Source organism: Pinus tabuliformis, chromosome X (assembly GCF_031772625.1).
Source record: "Pinus tabuliformis cultivar Carrire ecotype Pingquan chromosome X, CPIR1, whole genome shotgun sequence".
In the NCBI taxonomy this organism is placed as follows: Eukaryota; Viridiplantae; Streptophyta; class Pinopsida; order Pinales; family Pinaceae; genus Pinus; species Pinus tabuliformis.
The window spans coordinates 1404719174-1404740101 of NC_142308.1; the positions used below are offsets into that span (position 1 = coordinate 1404719174).

Consider the following 20928-nt stretch of genomic DNA (forward strand, 5'->3'; position numbering starts at 1 on the left):
AATCTGCAACTAGGGAAAGCAATGGTTTATGTATAGGTCGTGGCCCTCATATGTGGTTAATTTGGCAGGTCCCCTAGTCCGGTGCGGCCCTTGGAAGCATATTGCTCTTGGATATAGGCTCTCCTCGGGTCGGTTAATAGGGTCCAAGTAATTTTTTATCAGTTCTCTTAGTTACTCTTGAACCATGGCCCATGCTGCCTCTGGAAAGGGCAATTCCATCTGGGGTTCTCGCGGTCATGATAAGCAACCAAATGATTATTCAGAGGTTTGTTAGCCCAACGCTCAAGTTGGTAAAATGTGTGGTCGTAAATCAGCCTCTCAAACAATTAATGAAGCTTCCATTGCTTATCTTGAGGGCATCTCTACCCAGGTCAGACAACTTATTGCAGAATGGGAAGTCGAGGTTAACAAGAAAGTTGGTATAATGGATATTGACCTGGATGACTGGAAAACTTTGTTGCTTGACCCCAGACACTCTCAGGGACAATCCTCTCAGTATAAACAAACTGTCCATTTGTATTGGATGATGAAGAACCTCCTAGTTAAATCTTTGGAGCATATCCCTTTTGGCTCGCCTTCATCTTCCCAGAGGTTCCCAGATTACAGTAAGGATTTCCAACAGATTCAATTTCAACTCCAAATGCAAAATGGTCGCCTCAGTCGTATTGAGCAGCATATCCCATGCATCCCGCAAACTGAGCTTCCAGGCTCAAGTGCGAAGGATCCTGCTCTTGTTGATTCAATTGATGATGAGTAGTTTGATGTTTTACTCCTTGTTTTGACTTTTTTTGTATGCAAAAGTTACAAACTTTTCAATGGGTTTATAGTTATCTAGAATATCGTAATATAATGGGACTCAGACTTTTTTAGCTTGGCTTGACAGACTCATAATATTTTGATTTTGGATGGCTTATCATGCCGTTAGGTGGCCAACAAACCTGGTTCCTCAGCAGGTTGGGGCCACCTAACCATTTAGTTTCTGGTTGTAACTTGTTTTTTTTTAAAGACAATGAATAGAAAAGTCCTACCAAGGTTACAAAAAAAATCACCTTTTTAAAAACCACCAATAAATCATTTAATATGTTTTTCTTTAAACATAATACAATGATAAATTACTACACATTCACATGTAATAATAAATAATAATTGTATTTATTATCAATTAATAACTAAATTACAACAAATTTTATCCACTTTATATATTAAAAATTAATTTTAAAATATAATATATTATAATAATGTAATTAGTTTTCCTATTATTACAAAACATATAATTAATATAATTACTTATAGCTTAATTAAAAAATTAAATGGTGTTTTTTTTTCTTCTTAAATTTTTAATTTTACAAAAAAATCGAGTAGAGATTTTTAAGAATCATAAGTTTAGGTTATTTAATTTTTAACGTTCGGATTTTTTTAGGGTGTTGAATCCATTTATGTCTTTAAAAGTGCATTTTAAGTCATAAGAAATTTGAATGTATTTTAAATAATAAGAAATCACAATCTTGCTCCAAATTGTATTGTTAAATAAACATAATAATTTCATCTATTAATTAAACTACCCCATATAATTATTATTTATATAAAATGTTTGTCCTGACTTTTATAAAATAAAATTGAGATGAAATATCATCCAATTGAACTCGAAAACCTACTAGCCTAGATCCATCTGAAATCCATATCTACCAAGTGTTGAGAGGGATCGAATCTATTTTCACTTAAGAGGTTTGCATTTCAAGAGATCGAGAGGGATCAAATCTCTTTTCATTTAAAAGAGGTTTGCATCTCAAGAGATTTGATCTATCTATCGAGAAGTAACATGAATCTAGGGTAGTTTAATTTCCCCCTTTAAATAGGCTATATTCCACATCAATTCTATAGGTGAATACCACGAAATTATTTTATTTGAAGGCTATTTTATTTTATTTTGACCAAGTATAAATGTTTTAGTAATTTTATTTTTATTTTTATATAATTTGACTAAATTAAAATGTGTACACGACAAGATGAGATAAGACATTACAACATCTACTAAATTAAGAATACTTCCGAACACAACAACAATTTATACTACCAAAATCAATTTAATAACCATGATATATTCTCTTATGTAATTTTTACATTGAAACTTTTTAACTTAACATTCAATTAACTCTTCAGACCACAACAACAATTTATACTACCAAAATCAATTTAATAACCATGATATATTCTCTTATGTAATTTTTACATTGAAACTTTTTAACTTAACATTCAATTAGCTCTTCAGACCAAAAATTAAAAGCAATTTCACAAAATTCACATTTATTTTTATTTATTATTAATTTAATTTAAATATCTAAGGCGTAGAATTTATTTTTATTTTTATTTATTATTAATTTAATTTATTTATTTAAATATAACGTTATTGTGTAATTTTTTGTACTTGACACTATGCAGTCAGCAATCAACATGGAAAATTTTAGGGGCTAATGTTCGCCCAGTGGGCTAATTTTCCATGATTTTTCCACAAAAAAGATTCGCCAATTTCCAATTTTATAAAAGACGATTCGCCCAAATTTTAGAATATAAAATTATTTTACCTTAAAAATCGCCAACATTATATAGAGAATATATATATATTAATTATAAATTTGATTAATTTTACAAATATATCAATAAACATTTATAATTTGCATATTAGGGATTAGTGAGATTCACCAAAGTTTTAAACTTCAAGAAAATTTTCCATCCTTAAAATTTTCCTTGGCAATCAACACCTATCACTGCATTTAATGGGAAACGTTATCGTATTTGTCGTTTATACTTTTTGGGTCTGTTGTACTTCAATAAACTTTTATAAAAAGTACGTTGATTTTTTTAAATGAGTAAACATACTAAATTTTAATTTTCTTAGAACTTCGAATTAGACTACCCTTTGTTGAACCCTATTCAAACCATAATGTTTTATTGAACACCAAGAAATGGATATGACACCTCATCGTTGTACATCATAAATTCATACACTATAACAAGTTTTCAAGTTTTTCTTTCACTTTAATATATATCCACTATAAATTTTGGTCTTTATCTTTTCTTATGGTTTTGAAATTTTCTCATTGTCCTTGTGTACTGGCTCATTATGTCGACTGGTTATTTTCAAATTCCATCACATTCCAAATGGGTAAAATATGATTACATTCTCATTACCCTGCCGTAGCATAACGCATTTGTTTTTGCGTTGACCTTCAATTAAATTAAAGGTGATTTCACATTATAACATTTGAGTTTATTTTTATTTATGGTTAATTTTATTAATTTAATTTATATATTTATTCAAATGTATTGGAGTCGTCTAACGAAGGGGAGGAATTGCTCCGACGGCTAAAAGTGGCCAGAATCCGAGTAAAAAAATTTCAAAAAATGTGGTAGAGGGAGTGCTTGAATCGTGTTTTTGATGATGGAAATGGATTCAACACCATCAAAAACGTCTAGGACACCTAAAATTTTGAAGTTTAACAACTATAATTTGGATTTACAAAAATCCTAGCCGGATTTTCTCTAAATATGACCGGAATTTCCATAACTTTCCGGGCAACTCCTTCGCCTCGTTAGACTATGCATTATTGTATTTGGCACTATGCAGTCAGTCGTTAACACATTAGCTGTTAGTGCATTTAATGGGAAACAATATTGCATTTCCAGTTTGTATTTTTTCGGGTCTGTACTTTAATATAATGTGTGATATTAATGAGCAATATTCAATACCAAAATTGGGAATTGACGTTTGGGAGTTATCATATAGGTAACCTGGAAGCATTTAACTGGAGGAAAAAAATCAATAGAAATAGTTACAGACTCCTTTGCCTTTTCCAAAGGTTATTCATTAATGCCAATCTAGGATTTATGGTAATGGAGTTTCATTGTTCAATGTGAAATTTGAACTGTAATTGCAACCAAATCAATTTATAAATGTGCATGTGAACGCTGCCATATATAGCATTGCCTTAACCTTAGATGCATAAATTTAGAGGTGCCTTAAGCTTTACTCCTTGGTTATGAATAAGACAAATATTAACCATAATGAGATATCCTTTGGAGTAGTGACACTCATAGCTATTAATTCTTTGCTTAATATATGTGGTCTTTTTCTTAATTTTATAGAGATTTTTCTTTTTTGAATTTAAGGAAAAATGGTAAAGTTGAATGGTTTCACATCAGGTGAAAATCTACTTTTTACTATTGGGTCATTTTAGATGGTGTTTTTTTTTTTTAAGAATGGTTAATCAAATTAATTAGTTATTAGTTACGGTTTGGTTGTCTTTACTATGGGTTGAAACTTTACGATGATAGGTTTTGTTATCTTTAGAATTGGGATTTAAAACCAAGACAAATGTTGAAAGCAAAAAATATTGTGTATACATGAAATCATGAAAGCATAAGAACTCTAGAGTCGAAAGTAGTTTGGATTTGAAACCAATAAAAAATGTTGAAAGCAAGAGTTCATAACCAACTCCATGAACAAATGACTAGCAATGTATCCATGAGCCAACATAGGAATGCCAAAACTCCTAGAGTAGTCAAGATTTGAAATCAAAAGACAACTTGAATGAATGGACTCATAATAAAAGTATATCATATTTATAATGTTTTGCAACTAAATTGTATGCATTTTATAATTCAAAAGGTTTGTTTAGTGAGATGTTTATGTGCTTATTTCACATTTTTTTCTTTTAAGGCTTTTAAATTCCTTGTATCTATTTGGTTCAATGTCTATAGATCACCACAAAAAATAGAGGAAAATATTTTTGAATACTCCAAAGAAAAATACCTTTCTATTTAATCTACTTTCAAAACCATTCACACGTGTTATTTACATGATTCAAAGACATTGTGATATGTATGCCCTTCTTATATGTTTAGATGAATCTCAATGCAATTTTAGTTGGTTTTTCTCAACCAATTATTATGTCCACACAACTACTTCAACATCCACAACTTCACACCAAACTTAAATGGTTTTGTTGAAAATGAAGTTAGTGATGAAATGGTTTCTTTAAGAAACACTCAAATTTCACAGAAAGAAAAAGGTTTCTTAAGAAATTAATAATTTACCGAGAAACAAAAAATGTGTGCTAAAAATGCAACATTTGATTGCTTTTGTATTAATAGGTTTTTCCTAAGTAATGCCTATTCAAGACCATGTTACTAGTAACTTCTGTTTTTTGTGCCTAAAAACAAGGATTAGACTTGGCAATTGTTTATACATTTCATTTTATAAATAGAAATTGATGTTACAATATTAAAAGCAATTCTATGTTTTCACAAGATTCTCCCACTTCATAATTATTTAGAATAAGTATGAATGCCAATCATGTTTTTCCATAGGACAAACTTCTCTTCATTCACTTGGCAAGATGGGTCAATTTCACCTTGTCCACTCATACTCAATAAATTCAATGATACAATCAACTACATGACAGATTCTATGGGTAAAATCAGTCAATTTTGCATACAATAGTTAACGACTTTATCCCATTATATATTTATTGTTTTTTACTTTAATTTATCTATATTTAAACTAAGCGGCAGGGATTGCCAACTATGCGGCCATGTTCAAAAACATTTTATGAAAGTGTACAAGTTCTTAAAATGCTTCCATTTTTTTAAACTCAACATCGATGACCAACGTAACAAGATTTGTACTAATGTAATTATTATTTATATAAAAATGTTTATCCCAACCTTTATATAAAAAATGTGATGTAATACCATCCAACTCAACTCAAAAGACCTTGACATCTTATACCACCAAACTCAATTTAGTAATCATTATATATTCTCATATTCAACAACATTTTACGAAAGCGTGTAAGTTTGTGAAATGCTTATAATTTCCTCTTTTTTCTCGTGAAACTTCAACATGATGACCAATTGACAAGCTTTATAAATAAACAAGGGCTACATAGTAGGTAGTACTTGTCGCCTAGCTTAAATAATGTTTAATTAAATAAAAAAATAATAATAAAGACATAAAATTTCATCACAAAAAGCTAACTAATAAAATATTGTATGGTTGAAAGCCATCCCCAAAAATTAAGAAATATGATTAACTAATATTATTTATATTAACATATATGCACTTTAATATATATGTGTGTGTTTTATTTTTTTATTAATATGCATAATTTTTTATTGTTAAAATTATTAAAATATGTTTTTAATATAATAATAAATCATCTTAAATTGAAAACATATTGAAAAAACTAAAAGTCATGAAAATGGAAATAATAGAAAAAAGGAAAATAAAAATAAAAATCGAAAATTAAATAAAAAGGAAATAAAACAAAAAAATAGTAACTAATATAAATGGAAGTTACTAAACAACCCATAATAAGACCTCAACCAATCACCATACAGATAAATAAATTTAAATAATAAAAAAAAACAATAAAAATTGAATTCTCAATGTTAAACTATGGATAAACGACATAAATTTTTGGTCAAAGGCAAACTAATAGACCGTTTTAATACCATGCGGCACGTATAATAAAGTAAGTTTATTAATTCAATTTTGACTTCACTATTTAAAATTACATTTTATAAATTATTTTTTTTATTAAATAAAATGGATTTTTATAAATTATTTTTTTAATTAAATAAATTAGATTTGGTTAAATGGTTTGGTTTGTTCATAACATAATAAAAGTTTAGATATAATACTCTTAAAAAAAATGTTTTGTAGTTTTAAAGTTTTATTACCAAAGGTTTAATAATTTATATTTGGCTCTTAAGTAAAGGTTTATGCTTCTATAAAGGGAGGTGGTCCTCTCTTAAACCCTTATATGAATCTAGCATCATTTTGGGCTATAGCTAGTTTGGACAACACTGCAGAACAAACCTTGACCCACTTCGTCAAGAAGATTGATGAGCTTCCTGACATTCCCTTACCATTGAGATCATGTGAAATGGCCATGACTCTGGTAAAGGAGGGCCTAATCAGACAATTCACCAAACTATGGCCCTCATTAAAAGCCATGTTCGTTTGGTTCCAAAAGAACTAGGACTCACTCGTCCAAGGTAAAATCCCATTTTAGTTTTGTAGTCGTGGATATTTCTCCTTCCTATTTCAACTTCACGAGGAGACTTGATATTTCAAAGTGGACATTGTTTTCATGCCACCCAAGGTATGTATCTAGATCACTATACCCTAAATTTTAACCCTAAAAATGACCTTCCTTTTATAGTTTCAATTTTAATCTCTCTTCCCAACCTTCCTCTCCATTATTAGAATGAGCAAACCTTGAAAACATTTGGGAATGCCCTAGGAAAATATATTCACTATGTTATCCCAAAAGAGTATACATTCTCATGCACATGCATATGTGTAGAAGTGGCTCTAGAGAAACGCCTCCCATGAGCCATCCAACTAAACCCGGGGGATTGGAAGTGGATTTAAAAGGTCGAGTTTGAACAACTTCCATTCGAATGCAAGCACTGCCATGAAAACAAACATTTTTTCAAATCATGTCGTAATCTCATTCCCCAAGAGAAGGATCCTCCCCAAAAGCTAGATCAAACAAGTAGTTAAGCTAAGAAGGGGAAACACCAAGCACATGAGTGCAATGCAAGGTCCAAGATCTTAGGAGAAAAAACCTTTGTCAAATGTTGTTGTCTCCAACCCAGCTAAAACAACTCAGGAAGATAAAAACCCCTCCTCCTTGAACCTATACAATCAATAAAATAATGGAGATCACAAATTAGTTGGAACTGAGCCTCCAAAGGAAATAATGGTCCTCCTGAGCTCTCCATTCCCCAACCCAACAATAGGTTCATTGTTTTGTTAAATATGGAGGATATTCTTCCTCTCCCCTCCTTCCAAGACACCCCCCACATCACCCAAATCATCCCTATCTAGAGACCAAACATGAAGATCGTGGAACTTATGTAGAAGTTGCTTCTCAACCCCCTCCCTCTCCTAAAAGCTCAATCTCTTCCTTTCCTATAAAGAAGCAAATCTTAACATCTCACACTCTTCTTCTAATTTTGAGATTAATTCTCCTACTTTATCTAAGTGAAGAGGTCATCCTTCATCCAAAGTCACCGGGGAACATTCAACAAAAAAGGAGAAAAGTTTAAGTGAACAAAGCACTTTAGACACCTTTGAACATGGAACCAGACCAAAGACTCAATGTATTGGGACCTCCTCTCAACTCGAATCTCAATCCATCCGAAAGAATTAATGAACATAATTTCTTGGAATTATAGGGGACTAGGATCAAAAGTTAAAAATAAATGTTTAAAAAATCTCATATGAGTGGAGAATCCCATGATCTTACCCATTCATGAGGCAAAATTAAGTGTTTAGGATGTTCTTGACCTTAGCACTAGGATTTGGAGAAGCATCTCAGGAACATCAATCACCTCTAGATGTGCATCGAGATATATGCACCTTATGGAACTCAACCCTTTTCTCACTATAAAATGAAATTAAGAGGCGACACTAGGTCATGACATCTTTGAGGCATCTTCAACTAGGCGTGTTTCTAAATATTTATAACATTTATATGTCAGACATCTTTAAGGAAAAACATATGTGTTGTAATTCTGTAAATTCCTCTTTCAAACACTCTCCTTTGGGGAGGAAAATAATCATAAGTGACTTCGACGCGATATTAGATGAATCAGAAAAAAGAGGGGACTATAGAATCCAATATCCCTTTAGAGAACATATGTAAGACTTCATATCCAACCAAGACCTTCTTGAAATTAAGACTTGTGTTGGGAAATAGGTGTGGTCCATTAAAAGGCTTGGATTGGAACATACTATAGCCAAGATAAATCATTTTCTTCTCCATCAATTCTTCCTCCTCGATCCACTTCTCATATCCTTTAGCATCATTCCCTAGTCATATTCTAACCACCAACCCATTATCTTGGAAATTTCACATAAGCAAATCATGGGCCAACCCCCTTCCACTTTAACCCACTTTGGCTTCATAATGAAGAAGTATTGCATGTGATAAATTATGCTTGGTCCACCTGGATGAAAGGATCCCCCGCTTATGTATGGAAGCAAAAAATTAAACTAACAAAAAATGCTCTTAAATTATGGGCAAAAATTTACCATCCCCCTTTAGAGAAAGAGCTATGTTGTGCAAGGAATCCTTAAAATCTATTCAGAGACATTTTGATAGTAATCAAGTCACTCCCCACATGCTCCAACAAGAAAGAGAGTCACACTTTGCATACCAAAAAGAAATACATAATCAAGAATCAGAGTTGAGAATCAAATAAAGATGCATATGGCTATCAACTAGAGATTAAAAATTTGCCTTCTTCCATAAGAAAAAAAGAATCAAACAATGGAAAAATTCAATCAACTCCATCAAATCTGTGGATAGTCAAACTTTGTCTACCTTTGAATATATTAGAGTGGAAGAATTTCATTATTTTGAGGCTTTATATTTAGCCCCTCTAGCGCAGTTAGATGGCAACGTTGATCACATGTTGGAACACACCCCCTTGTTAGTCTTAACATCGACAATGCCATTTGTTGGTCATATTAATTGTCTTTTAAGTAAGTATCAATTAACCATGCTCACACATAAATTGTCAATGAGGGTAAGCCTTTTTATTTCAAGTCTATTGTGTAAAGTATATGCAGGAACAATGTATAACTAGCTCTAGTGACATCAATCCTTAAAATGTTGTTGCAATCATCACTCTTAACACTCAGAAATCATCATTGTCACACTCCCACAAATCACTCGATCACTCAATGACTCCTTATAGGAGAAAAACAACACTCATCCACTCAAACCTTAATTTAATAAAAGAACACATATGGTCAAATTGAAAAGTAATGAGTAGTAGTCTCAGAACAATGCATCAATAAGATTCTCTAAACTGTAACAATGAATTAACATAGAGCACACATGATCACAAGTGGGTCGGCCTGGAACTTAAGTTGTTACATAATTAATTGAAACCACTATTCTTCAACCCAATCAGTCAGTAAATACAATGCATTGGAAGATCAATAACAGTAACAGTGAAATAGTTACACATCAAAACTGAGAGAAACTAAACATACATCTATAGTACCTTATTAACTCAACAATCCCTGCCAAAGAGGAGGGCCCTTCCTCCTTAGTAGGGAGTTGGTACACACAACTCACGAGCTAATCAATAAAGAAGTAATATGCCATAAATCATAAGAGTTGCATTGATATTAGGAATGATTACAATTACATAGTTTTCTAGAAAATCACAATGTTGATGCCGTCCCCAGTGAAGCAGAGGATCTCCTCCTTTATAGATTACAATACATCTATCTTTAAAACATAATCAATCATGAAAATATCTCAATTCTTTGATTACCCAAATCAAGAAACATATTACAACAATTTGCTATGAATATAAAACATTGTAACAACCTTTCCAAAATACAAAAAGACCAACAATTGTAAGTCAAAATTGTTTCGGCCAATTTTGGTTATATTATCAATAAATAAATTGCTTTGTTGGTGCATTGGTTGATGTTGACTTAACCAAGTGACAATCCATGTTGATTGTTGCCATCATTGTTGGAAAAACAAAGGATTTGAGAGACAAAGTATCGGTGCAACAACAATAATATTAGCATGTCTTAGATTATGGAATTGGTAGGACAAAAAATGGAACATAACATCCTTGCAACAACACCTTTAACGAGCCAATCTTTCCCCTAAAACAATCCCTTGTCATTTTTGTTAATAAAATTGCCTAAAACAATCAACCTCACATTAAAATACATGAAAAGCTAATAAAGTAAGGTGACATAGAAAATAAACGTGTATTGGTCATAGGGCTAAGGTCAAAATGGTGAAAAGGTAGGCAAAATAGATACAAAAGGGTGTCAATTCCACGTCCCAACACCATTCTCATAGTGGAAATCAAGGAGAAAGAAGTTCAGGCTACAATTTGGTCTCTCAACCTAGTCAAATCCCCTAGTCCAAATGGATTCAATATAAGCTTCTACATATCTTGTTGGCATCTAATTATGTTCTATATGGTGAGAATGATTAGGTACTTTTAGAAATCTTGAAAAATCGAAGGATCAAATAGTGTTGCCTTCTAAGCTCTAATATCAAAGGAATCAAGCCCTTCATCCTTTGCTCATTTTCGCCCCATCTCTTTATGCAATGCCTCATATAAGACATTAACCAAAATTATTACTAATCATTTAAAACCTTTGCTTCCAAAGTTCATATTTAAGAATCAAGAGGGGTTTCTTTCTCATAGACAAGTCTTAGACAATATAATCATAGTTAACAAAACTATTCATTCAAGCAAGACGAGGGGCCATAGAAGCATGCCCATCAAATTAGACATGGCCAATGTGTTTGACCAAGTAAACCACTCCTTCCTCTTCCAATTTATTGGTAAGTTTGGTTTTATCCGATCCTTAATAAACCCCATCTCTGCCTATATTGGAACCTTGAAGATTTGTCTTCTTATTAACAACAGGTCTTCCTTCTTTTTAATTATAAGAGGCATAAGACAAGATTTCTCCCTCTCTCCCCTTTTATGTAACTTAATGGTAATCTCTTGAAGCGGGAAAATTGGAAAATGAAAGAATGTTAGGCTAAATCCTAGGGATCAAGATACTATCTTAAGTCAAGGGAGCCAATCACTCTCAATCTACAAAGGACACCATCCTTCTTAGTTGAGCTTTTGTAATCATGACCTCCATGTTTAAAGTTATCCTTGAAACTTTTTTAAGTGTCTTAGGAGGGAAGATAAACAATTAGAAATCTCGAGTTTATGGATGGAACATCAACAAGCAAACTCTAAATGTTATAGTAAAAATCCTATCTTTCCCATCTTTAGGTGAATGGGACTCTTTTACTTGTCTGGGGAATCCCATTAGTATTCACTCCCTCTATTCCATTCACTAGTAAAAAGTGATCTCTAAAATTAAAAGAAAAATAAATGCTTGGGGGTCTCAAGGGCTAAACCTGGTAGGCTACGTAATCCTTTTGAAAATTGTCTTATCGACCATTCCTTTATATCGATTTTTCTCCCACTTAGCTCCTTCAAGTGTTAACCTTCAACTTCTAAGACAAATTCGAAAATTTCTATAGGAAGGGTGAAAAATTTCCTCTAAAAAATTCCATTTGGTTAATTGGGATAGAATCAGTGTACCCTTCTCCTCTGGTGGATTGGGAATCAAGGATCCAACCTAGACAATTTATCAATGGGAGTCAAAATCACATGGAGACTAACCATTGAAAAATCATAATGGTGCAAAAAAGTTCTTGATTTTTTTATTTAATAGGACCCAAGAAAATATGTATTGATTCACCTATGCAAGTAAAGTAGGATTGCCTATTTGTAAAGCATTGTACATAGCCCTTCCCATCATTAAAGCCTAATTATCATGGATTATGGGAAATGGAAAACATGTTAATTTGTGGGTTGATAGCATTAAAGGTCATTGTCCACTATCAGAGAATCTTTCCTCATCTCCTCTAAAGTAATGGTTGGACAATATTGATAGAAAGACTCTTAAAGACATTTCTATTTTGGGTATGGATGGTTTATGGAAAGGGTGGAACTTAGGACATTTCCCAATATAGATGGCCTCCTTAATACCTATCCTTGAATCCACTCTTTCAAGATGTGCACTTAAAGCAGTTCATAAATCAAACAAGAGACATTGGGGAATAAGAGCGCATGTTAAAGAAGACTATGTTTGATAACTAGAGCAACATAACATTCCAATGAGTGATGTGATTTGGAAAAAAAATCAGGCCAACAATGCTCCTCCAAAGATGAACTTTTTTTTTGTTGGACAATAACATAGGGGAATATCTTAACAATCAACAAACTAGCGAGACGAGGGATCCTTAGGCCCTTTAGATGCGACCTCTACCCAACCTTCGAGGAAACAACAAAACACGAGGGCACTCAGACTTTTTTAGCTTGGCTTGACAAACTTATAATATTTTGCTTTTAGATGGCTTAACATGCAGTTAGGTGGTCAACAAACCTAGTTTCCCTCTGGGTAGGTTGAGGCCACCTAACCATTTAGTTTCTGGTTGTAACTTGCCCTTTTTTTAAAGATAATGAATAGAAAGATCCTCCCAAGCTAACAAAAAAAATCACCCTTTTAAAAACCACCAATTAATCATTTAATATGTTTTTCTTTGAAAAATAATACAATGGTAAATTACTACACATTCACATGTAATACTAAATAATAAATGTATTTATTATCAATTAATAACTAAATTACAACCAATTTTATCCCCTTTATATATTAAAAATTAATTTTAAAATATAATATATTATAATAATGTAATTATTTTTCCTATTATTACAAAACTTATAATTAATATTATTACTTATAGCCTAATTAATAAATGAAATGGCGGTTTAAAAAAAATGTCAATTTTACAAAAAATCCAGTAGAGATTTTTAAGAATCATAAGTTTAGGTTATTTAATTTACAAAGTTCGAGTTTTTTTTTTGGGTTTTGAATCCATTTATGTCTTCAAAAGTACATTTTAAATCATAAGAAATTTGAATGTATTTTAAATAATAAGAAATCATAATCTTGCTCCAAATTGTATTATTAAATACAAAAAATAATTTCATCTATTAATTAAACTACCCCATATAACTATTATTTATATAAAATGTGTCAGGCCAGGCAGTAACTCCACAAAGCAAAAATTGATTCGTGTATTTTATTCCATCAGGTAGGTCTATTATATACATGAGGGAGAGACTGTTCAATTCATCTCCCGATGACTGTTCATATTTCTCATTTATTTATTTACATATATTTACCCAATCACAAGGATTAGGTGTCAACATTCCCCCCCTTAATCTGAAGGGATGTTGGTGAGTCCAAGCATCATTCTGAATCGTTCAAGCTTTTCTCTTCCAAGCGCTTTGGTGAAGATGTCTGCAATTTTCTCATTTGTGGAACAATGACGGAGATGGATTGTTTTGGCCTCAACATGATGTCGAATCAGATGATATTTAGTATTGATGTACTTCGTTCGATCATGGAACTTTGGGTTCTTGGCCAACTTTATTGCAGAGGTATTGTTAATCATGAGTGGAGTTGATTGTACTTGCTTTACCTGCAAATCTTCAAGAATTTTCCTGAGCCACACAATTTCTTTTGTTGCTTCAACTGCTGCCACGTATTCTGCTTCTGTTGTGGAATCTGCTGGAATTAATTGTTTGCGTGATCTCCAGGAGACAACTCCTGATCCAAGACTCATAGCATATCATGTAGCAGATACCCCATTTTCTTTGTCTCCATCGAAGTCTGAATCAGAGTATCCAATCAAGCTGAGGTCGTCCACCTGTGTATACTTGATTCCAAGGTCTTGAGTTCCCTTCAAGTACCTTAGAACTCTTTTTGCAGCAGACCAATGTCACTCACAAGGCATTTGCATAAACCCGAAGAAGATTCCAACAACAAATGAAATGTTTGGTCTGGTAGTAGTTAGGTAGTTGAGACTTCCTACAAGTTGTCTATACTTTGTTGCATCCTCAAATTCTTTTCCTTCAATAGATGTGAGCTTCAGGTTTTGTTCCATTGGAGTAGTAAGAGGATTGCACTCTATCATGCCAAACCTGTTCAATAGATCTCCAATGTATTTCTTTTGAGAAAGAAATATGGACTTTGGATGTTGGGTTACTTCAATGCCAAGATAGTAATGAACATAGCCTAAATCAGTCATTTCAAAACTTTTCCCCAATTCCTTCTTTATGGATGCAATGTAGCTTTCATTGTTCCCTGTCATTAAAAGATCATCTACATATACCACAAGATATACAACTATTTTGACAACTTTCTTGACAAATAAAGTTGCATCATCAAGATCAAAATGTTTGAAATTGAGTTTCAGAAGATGCTCAGTCAGTTTTTCATACCAAGCTCGCGGTGCTTGTTTGAGGCCATACAAGGAATTCACAAGTTTGCATACTTTATGTTCATGTCCTTTCACAACAAATCCTTCAGGCTGGGACATAAAAACATTCTCTTTTAGATCTCCATTCAAGAAAGCAGTTTTTACATCCATTTGATGGACTTTCCAACCGTTCTGAGCTGCTAGTGCAAAGAGTGTCTGGATGGTAGCCCATTTTGTTGTGGGGACAAAAGTCTCCTCATAATTGACCCCTTCCTTCTGTGTAAAACCTTTTGCCACAAGCCTAGCTTTGTGCTTGTCAAGTGAGCCATCAGCTTTATACTTGTTCTTGTAGACCCACTTGCAGCCAATTGGTTTGGTTCCTAATGGAGGATCAACCAGCTTCCAAGTGTCGTTCTTTATGAGGGCATCATACTCCTTTTGCATCGCTTCTTTCCATTCATCATGAGAAGTAGCTTCTTTGAAGGAAGTTGGTTCAAAATATGTAGACAATTTTAATTCACAATCATAAGAAACATCCATATCAATAGGTGAATTAGAGTCATCTACATCACCTCCATTTTGTCGGTTTGACTTTCTGGTTCCTGTCTTTCCAATTTCATCAGGATGAACACTTTCAAGTGTCTTTGTCACCCACTTTGGGGGACCTTTTTTAGATGGTCCAGGTTGCTCCGTTGATTGAGTTGGGACTGAATCAAGATTGAGTCTCCCAATTCTATCAATTACATTGTAGGTTTTAACCCTGTACATAAATTACCTGCATACAAATTCTTAAACAAAGAAAATAAACAATGCGAGAGCATAACCCATAAAACACATATGCACAGAGATTTTTCCCTGGATCCCAAAACCGGGACTACCAGCTTGATTTTTCATTATTTTCCTTTCAACGTTACAATACATATTTATACATGCCGAAGCATCCAATACCATGGACCGAAAACCATCGCGTCCAAAAAACATGTGCGAAAATCACGCACAAAACCATAGGTGGGTCCGCCCAACCTAAAGTGGGGTTACGGGTGCCCTTCAAACCCCCTATTAACTACGTGGAAAGAATATAACACAACCCAACAATCTCCCACTTGTTTTCTTTCCACAGGGGGCCACAGGAGAGCTTAGTCATTTTTTCAACCCTGAGATTCCCATTGCTTCTTTACACCAAGAGAACTTCTTAGAGCTCACAGATTTTGTCAATGCATCTGCAGTATTCTTCAAAGTGTCCACCTTTACCAGCAACACCTTTCTGTCTTCTATCATATCCCTCACAAAGTGATACTGAACATCAATGTGCTTTGTCTTTGAATGATAAGCAGGGTTCTTTGCCAAGAAAATTGCACTTTGGCTGTCACAGTCTATTCTTATAGCTCCCTGTACTAACCCCATACTTGAACACCATCTCTGCAACCAAACTGCTTCCTTGCTTGCATGAGTGGCTGCCATGTATTCTGCCTCTGTAGTTGATAGTGCTACTACAGATTGTTTCTTACTCATCCAACTGACTGCACCTCCAAATAGGTTAAACACATACCCACTTGTAGATCTTCTCTGATCCAGATCTCCAGCCCAGTCTGCATCAACAAAGCCATGAATATCCAACACTCTGTCCAATCCTGGTCTTCCTTGGTAGCACAAACCATAATCACTAGTGCCACGCAAATACCTGAAAACCCGCTTCACTGCTGTCCAGTGCTCCTTCCCAGGTTTTGACATAAGCCTGCTCAATAATCCCACTGCATGTGCAATGTCTGGTCTAGTACAGACCATTGCATACAACAGGCTACCCACTGCACTTGCATATGGAACACGGGACATGTCCTCTTCCTCTTCTTGTGTCTTGGGACACTGTTCAGCAGATAACCTCACACCTACAGGAATAGGAACCTTCACCGGTTTACTATCCTGCATATTAAATGTAGTGCCCACTTTAGTTTCCTGACCCGGATACGACATTATCTTAGAAACTCTATTCTTCGAGGACCTCAGATTGAGGATCTGGACCCATGACACTATTATTAGCGATTGAGATATTCATGGTTGTGATGTTTATGAATGCTTTCCATTGATATTATGGTAGCATGAATGGTTATGTACCTTATATATCAGTATTCTGATGATTGCAATATTAATAGTTAAGTTGGTCTCTATTTGAAATTATGATGAGGGTAATAAAGAATATGTATGCGCTCTACTTAAAGCATAATGAGGATAGATTTTATAGATAGGTATATTTCTACGATGTTACGATGTGATAGCTTAATGAATATGTATGTTTCCATTGATGATTATTGATAATAGCCATGAGGGATGTGTCCCCTATGCTACCCACTTCCTTTAGTTCAGACTTACAATGGACAATGATGTGAATGACCAGGAATTGTTAATGATGCTATTATGATAATTGACTAACATTAAGAAACCATGTTACTGATGATTATTGAGTATGGCAGGAAACCATCAGAGGCACTCGCATATGACATGTCGATGACACCTGGTTTGATGAAAATTTATATTACTTTATCTTTGAAAGTCTAAGTCGATCTTGGAATCTGCCATATATGTTTAACTATATTCTAATGATATATTAATGGTTGCAGGCACAGATTAGTTGCTTGACCGAATGACTCACATATGGGTGATGGGGTTGTACAAGTGGATGGAACTACATGGGAGGGGTGGGACAGAGTCCCTGATCTCACCCACTAGCACTCCCGTCGTGACTTGGGCTGGAAGGGTTGAGACACCTTCGCCTTGAAGATCACGATGCCATGAGGGCAGGTCCCAAAGTTGGGTCGCTCATGAGGACTTTACCGGGGGGCGCGCATCAAGGCGGATTCCTTGATCCCCGACATCATTAGTCTCACTATAGCAGGCAACATAAGAGATGATAGTGGTCTATGACGTTGCATTATACTTTCCCCTCGTAATCACTGGATGCTTGAAGGGCAAGTGGTGTGGCACCCTTGGAACTTCAGGGGAATTTATTGAAGGGCACGACCAACTTGGCACCCTTGGCATCACAAATAAACTATTAGGTGTGGCACCCTTGGAACTTCTAGGGAAGTTCTTGAAGGGCACAACCAAACTGGCACCCTTGACATCACAGATAAACTATTAGGTGTGGCACCCTTGGAGCTTCTAGGGAAGTTCTTGAAGGGCACAACCAAACTGGCACCCTTGACATCACAAATAAGCTATTAGGTGTGGCACCCTTGGAACTTCTAGGGAAGTTCTTGAAGGGCACAACCAAACTTGGCATCCTTGGAATCATTAAAAATAAATAATAAGAAATAAATATAAGCAAGGAATGAAAACTAGGTAAATTTACATCAAGGGTAAATGATGATTAGAAACCAATGTAATTGAATCAAAAATAAAACTTGGAATAAGGAGGATCATAGGAAGAATTTAAAATAGAGTACCTTAAAAACTCTACCCTTCCCATTTTGGAAAATACTAGGAAGATTATGTGGTTTAATTAGGAAAAAGGGGAAAGACAAACATAATGGTTAATCCTAAACTAATTAAGAAAAGAGGAAGGTGAATTAAAATGAGAATAATAAATTAAATTTAGAGAAATGTAGAGAAGCTCCATGTGTCAACAACCAACATAAGAATATCCATCTAGGAGATAACCTGAGTTAAATTAGGGAGTAGATTGGGGATAAAATCTTGACTCATTAATTGACTTCAAGTAATGAACACAAGTTAAGGAATAAAAGGGGGGAATAAAGAGACAACTAGGAGAAGAAATAGGAATCTTGTTGAGGTGAGGAAAATATTAGTTTAAATAAAAAATTTAAGTAAATAATTTTGGGAGAACCTTGATGTGAGAATGACACATGGGTGGGTGAATAATCAAGCTATTGAATTATAAAAAAAATAATTAATTATGCATGACATGACAAGTGTCACCTATGAGGACTCCTATAAAAGAAGGGGCAAGCCATGGGAGAAGGGACTTTTTGGGGGGAACCCTATTGTTGGATGGATGAGATGTTGTGAGAGCAGTGATTACGAAGCTATAGTGAGTTTGGTGAGGTAGAGGATTTAGAGAGGGGACTCTTGAGCCAAGGTGTGCTCTCCTCTACCAGCTAGTGCTTGTCTCCATTGTACAACCCCATTGCAGCTCGGGGGTCCGCGGGGAAGAAGAGTACCCAAGGAGTAGGCTGGGAGGTTAACCGGTGAGTCTTCGCATTCGGATCAAGTGCGTCATCATTCACTCGCGGAGGTGACCAGCTACAAGGGAATACCAGCAACAACAGAGCAAGCGGAGTCTCGCCTTCTGGTGAACGGTACATATGTATTTCATTACTATTGATCTTAGTTAAAGGTATGAAAATGTTATGGTATGTTCCTAAAATGAGTGGTAGGAATGTGTGTGCTAAATAAATTTGGATCTCAATGCGTTTCTTTAAAAAAAATAAAAATGTATACAGTCTGGGTATGGTCCTCACACTTGGTATCAGAGCCATGTTGAACCCTTGAGACCTATGGACCCATGCATGTATCGGCTTCGCTTTAAAAGACCCTTTCGAACAACCCTGTTTTGAAATTTTTAAAATTGCCCTCGCGCGTTGCTTCACGGCAGCTACGATTGCTCTTTAATTTCTTCTTGCGGTTTCTTTTCAAAACACATAAAACAGCATACACAAAATATACATACAGGCATTTAGACAAAAACGCACAGCGCATAGACATGCAAAGGATGAGGTTCATTGGATTCTTATATTGAATCTTCAGAGCCTCTGCTGAATAAATCTGGCTTGACAGAGACGGAAATATCTTCTTCTCAGCAGGAAGACTACCATCCAATCAGATATAACAGCGGCCGCAGGTATTTCCGGAACATACCCTTTCTAATCGTATTTGTCATTTTGGTATTGGCGACCTTTGCGTTTGGAATATTTTCAATTGTCCACCGCAACAGAAATTACAGAAATGTTTCCTCTTATGTCTATGATACAAATTCCAGCACTTGTACAAAATCTTCACTCAGTGTTAACATAAGGGATCAAGGATTAGGTTTTGATGGAGCATATGAACATTTGGGTTATCACCCAATTCGTGTAATACAATTGGAATATTACCCAAATCTTGTAGTGCCTGGGAGCAGCAAGCATCTTTTGAAGGACATGGTTTGGACACTTGTAATAACACTGATTCTGAGTATCCCCTTCTTATTTGGTCTTCTCTGGCTCCTTAGGCATTACACAAAACAGATAGTGTATTCCTGTCTCCCCTTCTTTGTTCTCATTCCTGTTTTCATCAATGTCTTCTGGTTCGTGGCTTGCACTATGAGTAAGGATTGCAGGGATGAAATAAGCCTGGCACTGAGGATTTTCATTCTTCTTTTTATTTTTGTACTATGCGGGATAATTGTCTGGATCATTATTATAAACTGGCACCGTATAGAACTCACAATCAGAATCATAGGCACAGCTTCGGAAGGCCTTGCGAGAAACATGAGACTGATGCTGGTTTTGCCTAGCTTAATAGTTGGTCTCTTTGTCTACTATATACCCATCATAGTCTTTTTGGTGTTTGCACGCCTAAATGGCAGGATCATACCTAATCCCAAAGTTGAAGAATCTGGGTATGCGTGTGGAGGAAGCACTGGTGTGGAGTGTTGCTTATGGAAAGAGGACGGATGGGTTCCGGCGTACTATGCATTAGCTATCATCACAATGTTATGGTCTCTGACAACGATGATAGAAGCTCAGGTGTACATTATTAGTGGTACTATTTCACAGTGGTACTTTTGCAAGGCTGACTCATCTCCACCTCGAAGTATCAGGAATTCTATCAGGTACACATCACTTGGGTTTCTTCCTTGGCTGGTTGTATTTATGCCTAATACTACTTGTGCTTTGGTGAGTCCTACAATAATCAATTTTCAATCAGTTTACATCAGTCGTTTAAGGATAATCCGTGCTTGGATCTGTGAATGACATTAGAAAAAAGACAATTATCAAATCTTGTCATATATGATTTCTGCAACACCAAATGTCTC

The 20928-nt window shown here is 34.6% G+C and overlaps 1 protein-coding gene across 1 annotated transcript; it reads left to right on the forward strand.

The window, feature by feature from the left end:
- Positions 1-295: 295 nt before the first annotated feature.
- Positions 296-20866, forward strand: LOC149145275 (uncharacterized). The gene is made up of 2 exons (XM_089452392.1): positions 296-713; positions 19629-20866. The coding sequence occupies exons 1-2, from the start codon at positions 296-298 to the stop codon at positions 20864-20866; spliced, it is 1656 nt and encodes a 551-aa protein (XP_089308518.1).
- The last annotated feature ends 62 nt before the right edge of the window (positions 20867-20928 follow it).

Bases quoted from the DNA above. Each gene is read 5' to 3' on its own strand.
- LOC149145275 (XM_089452392.1), top strand. From the start codon at position 296: ATGTGTGGTCGTAAATCAGCCTCTCAAACAATTAATGAAGCTTCCATT. The intron at 714-19,628 runs GTGCGAAGGATC...GCAAAGGATGAG, and splicing joins AACTGAGCTTCCAGGCTCAA to GTTCATTGGATTCTTATATT.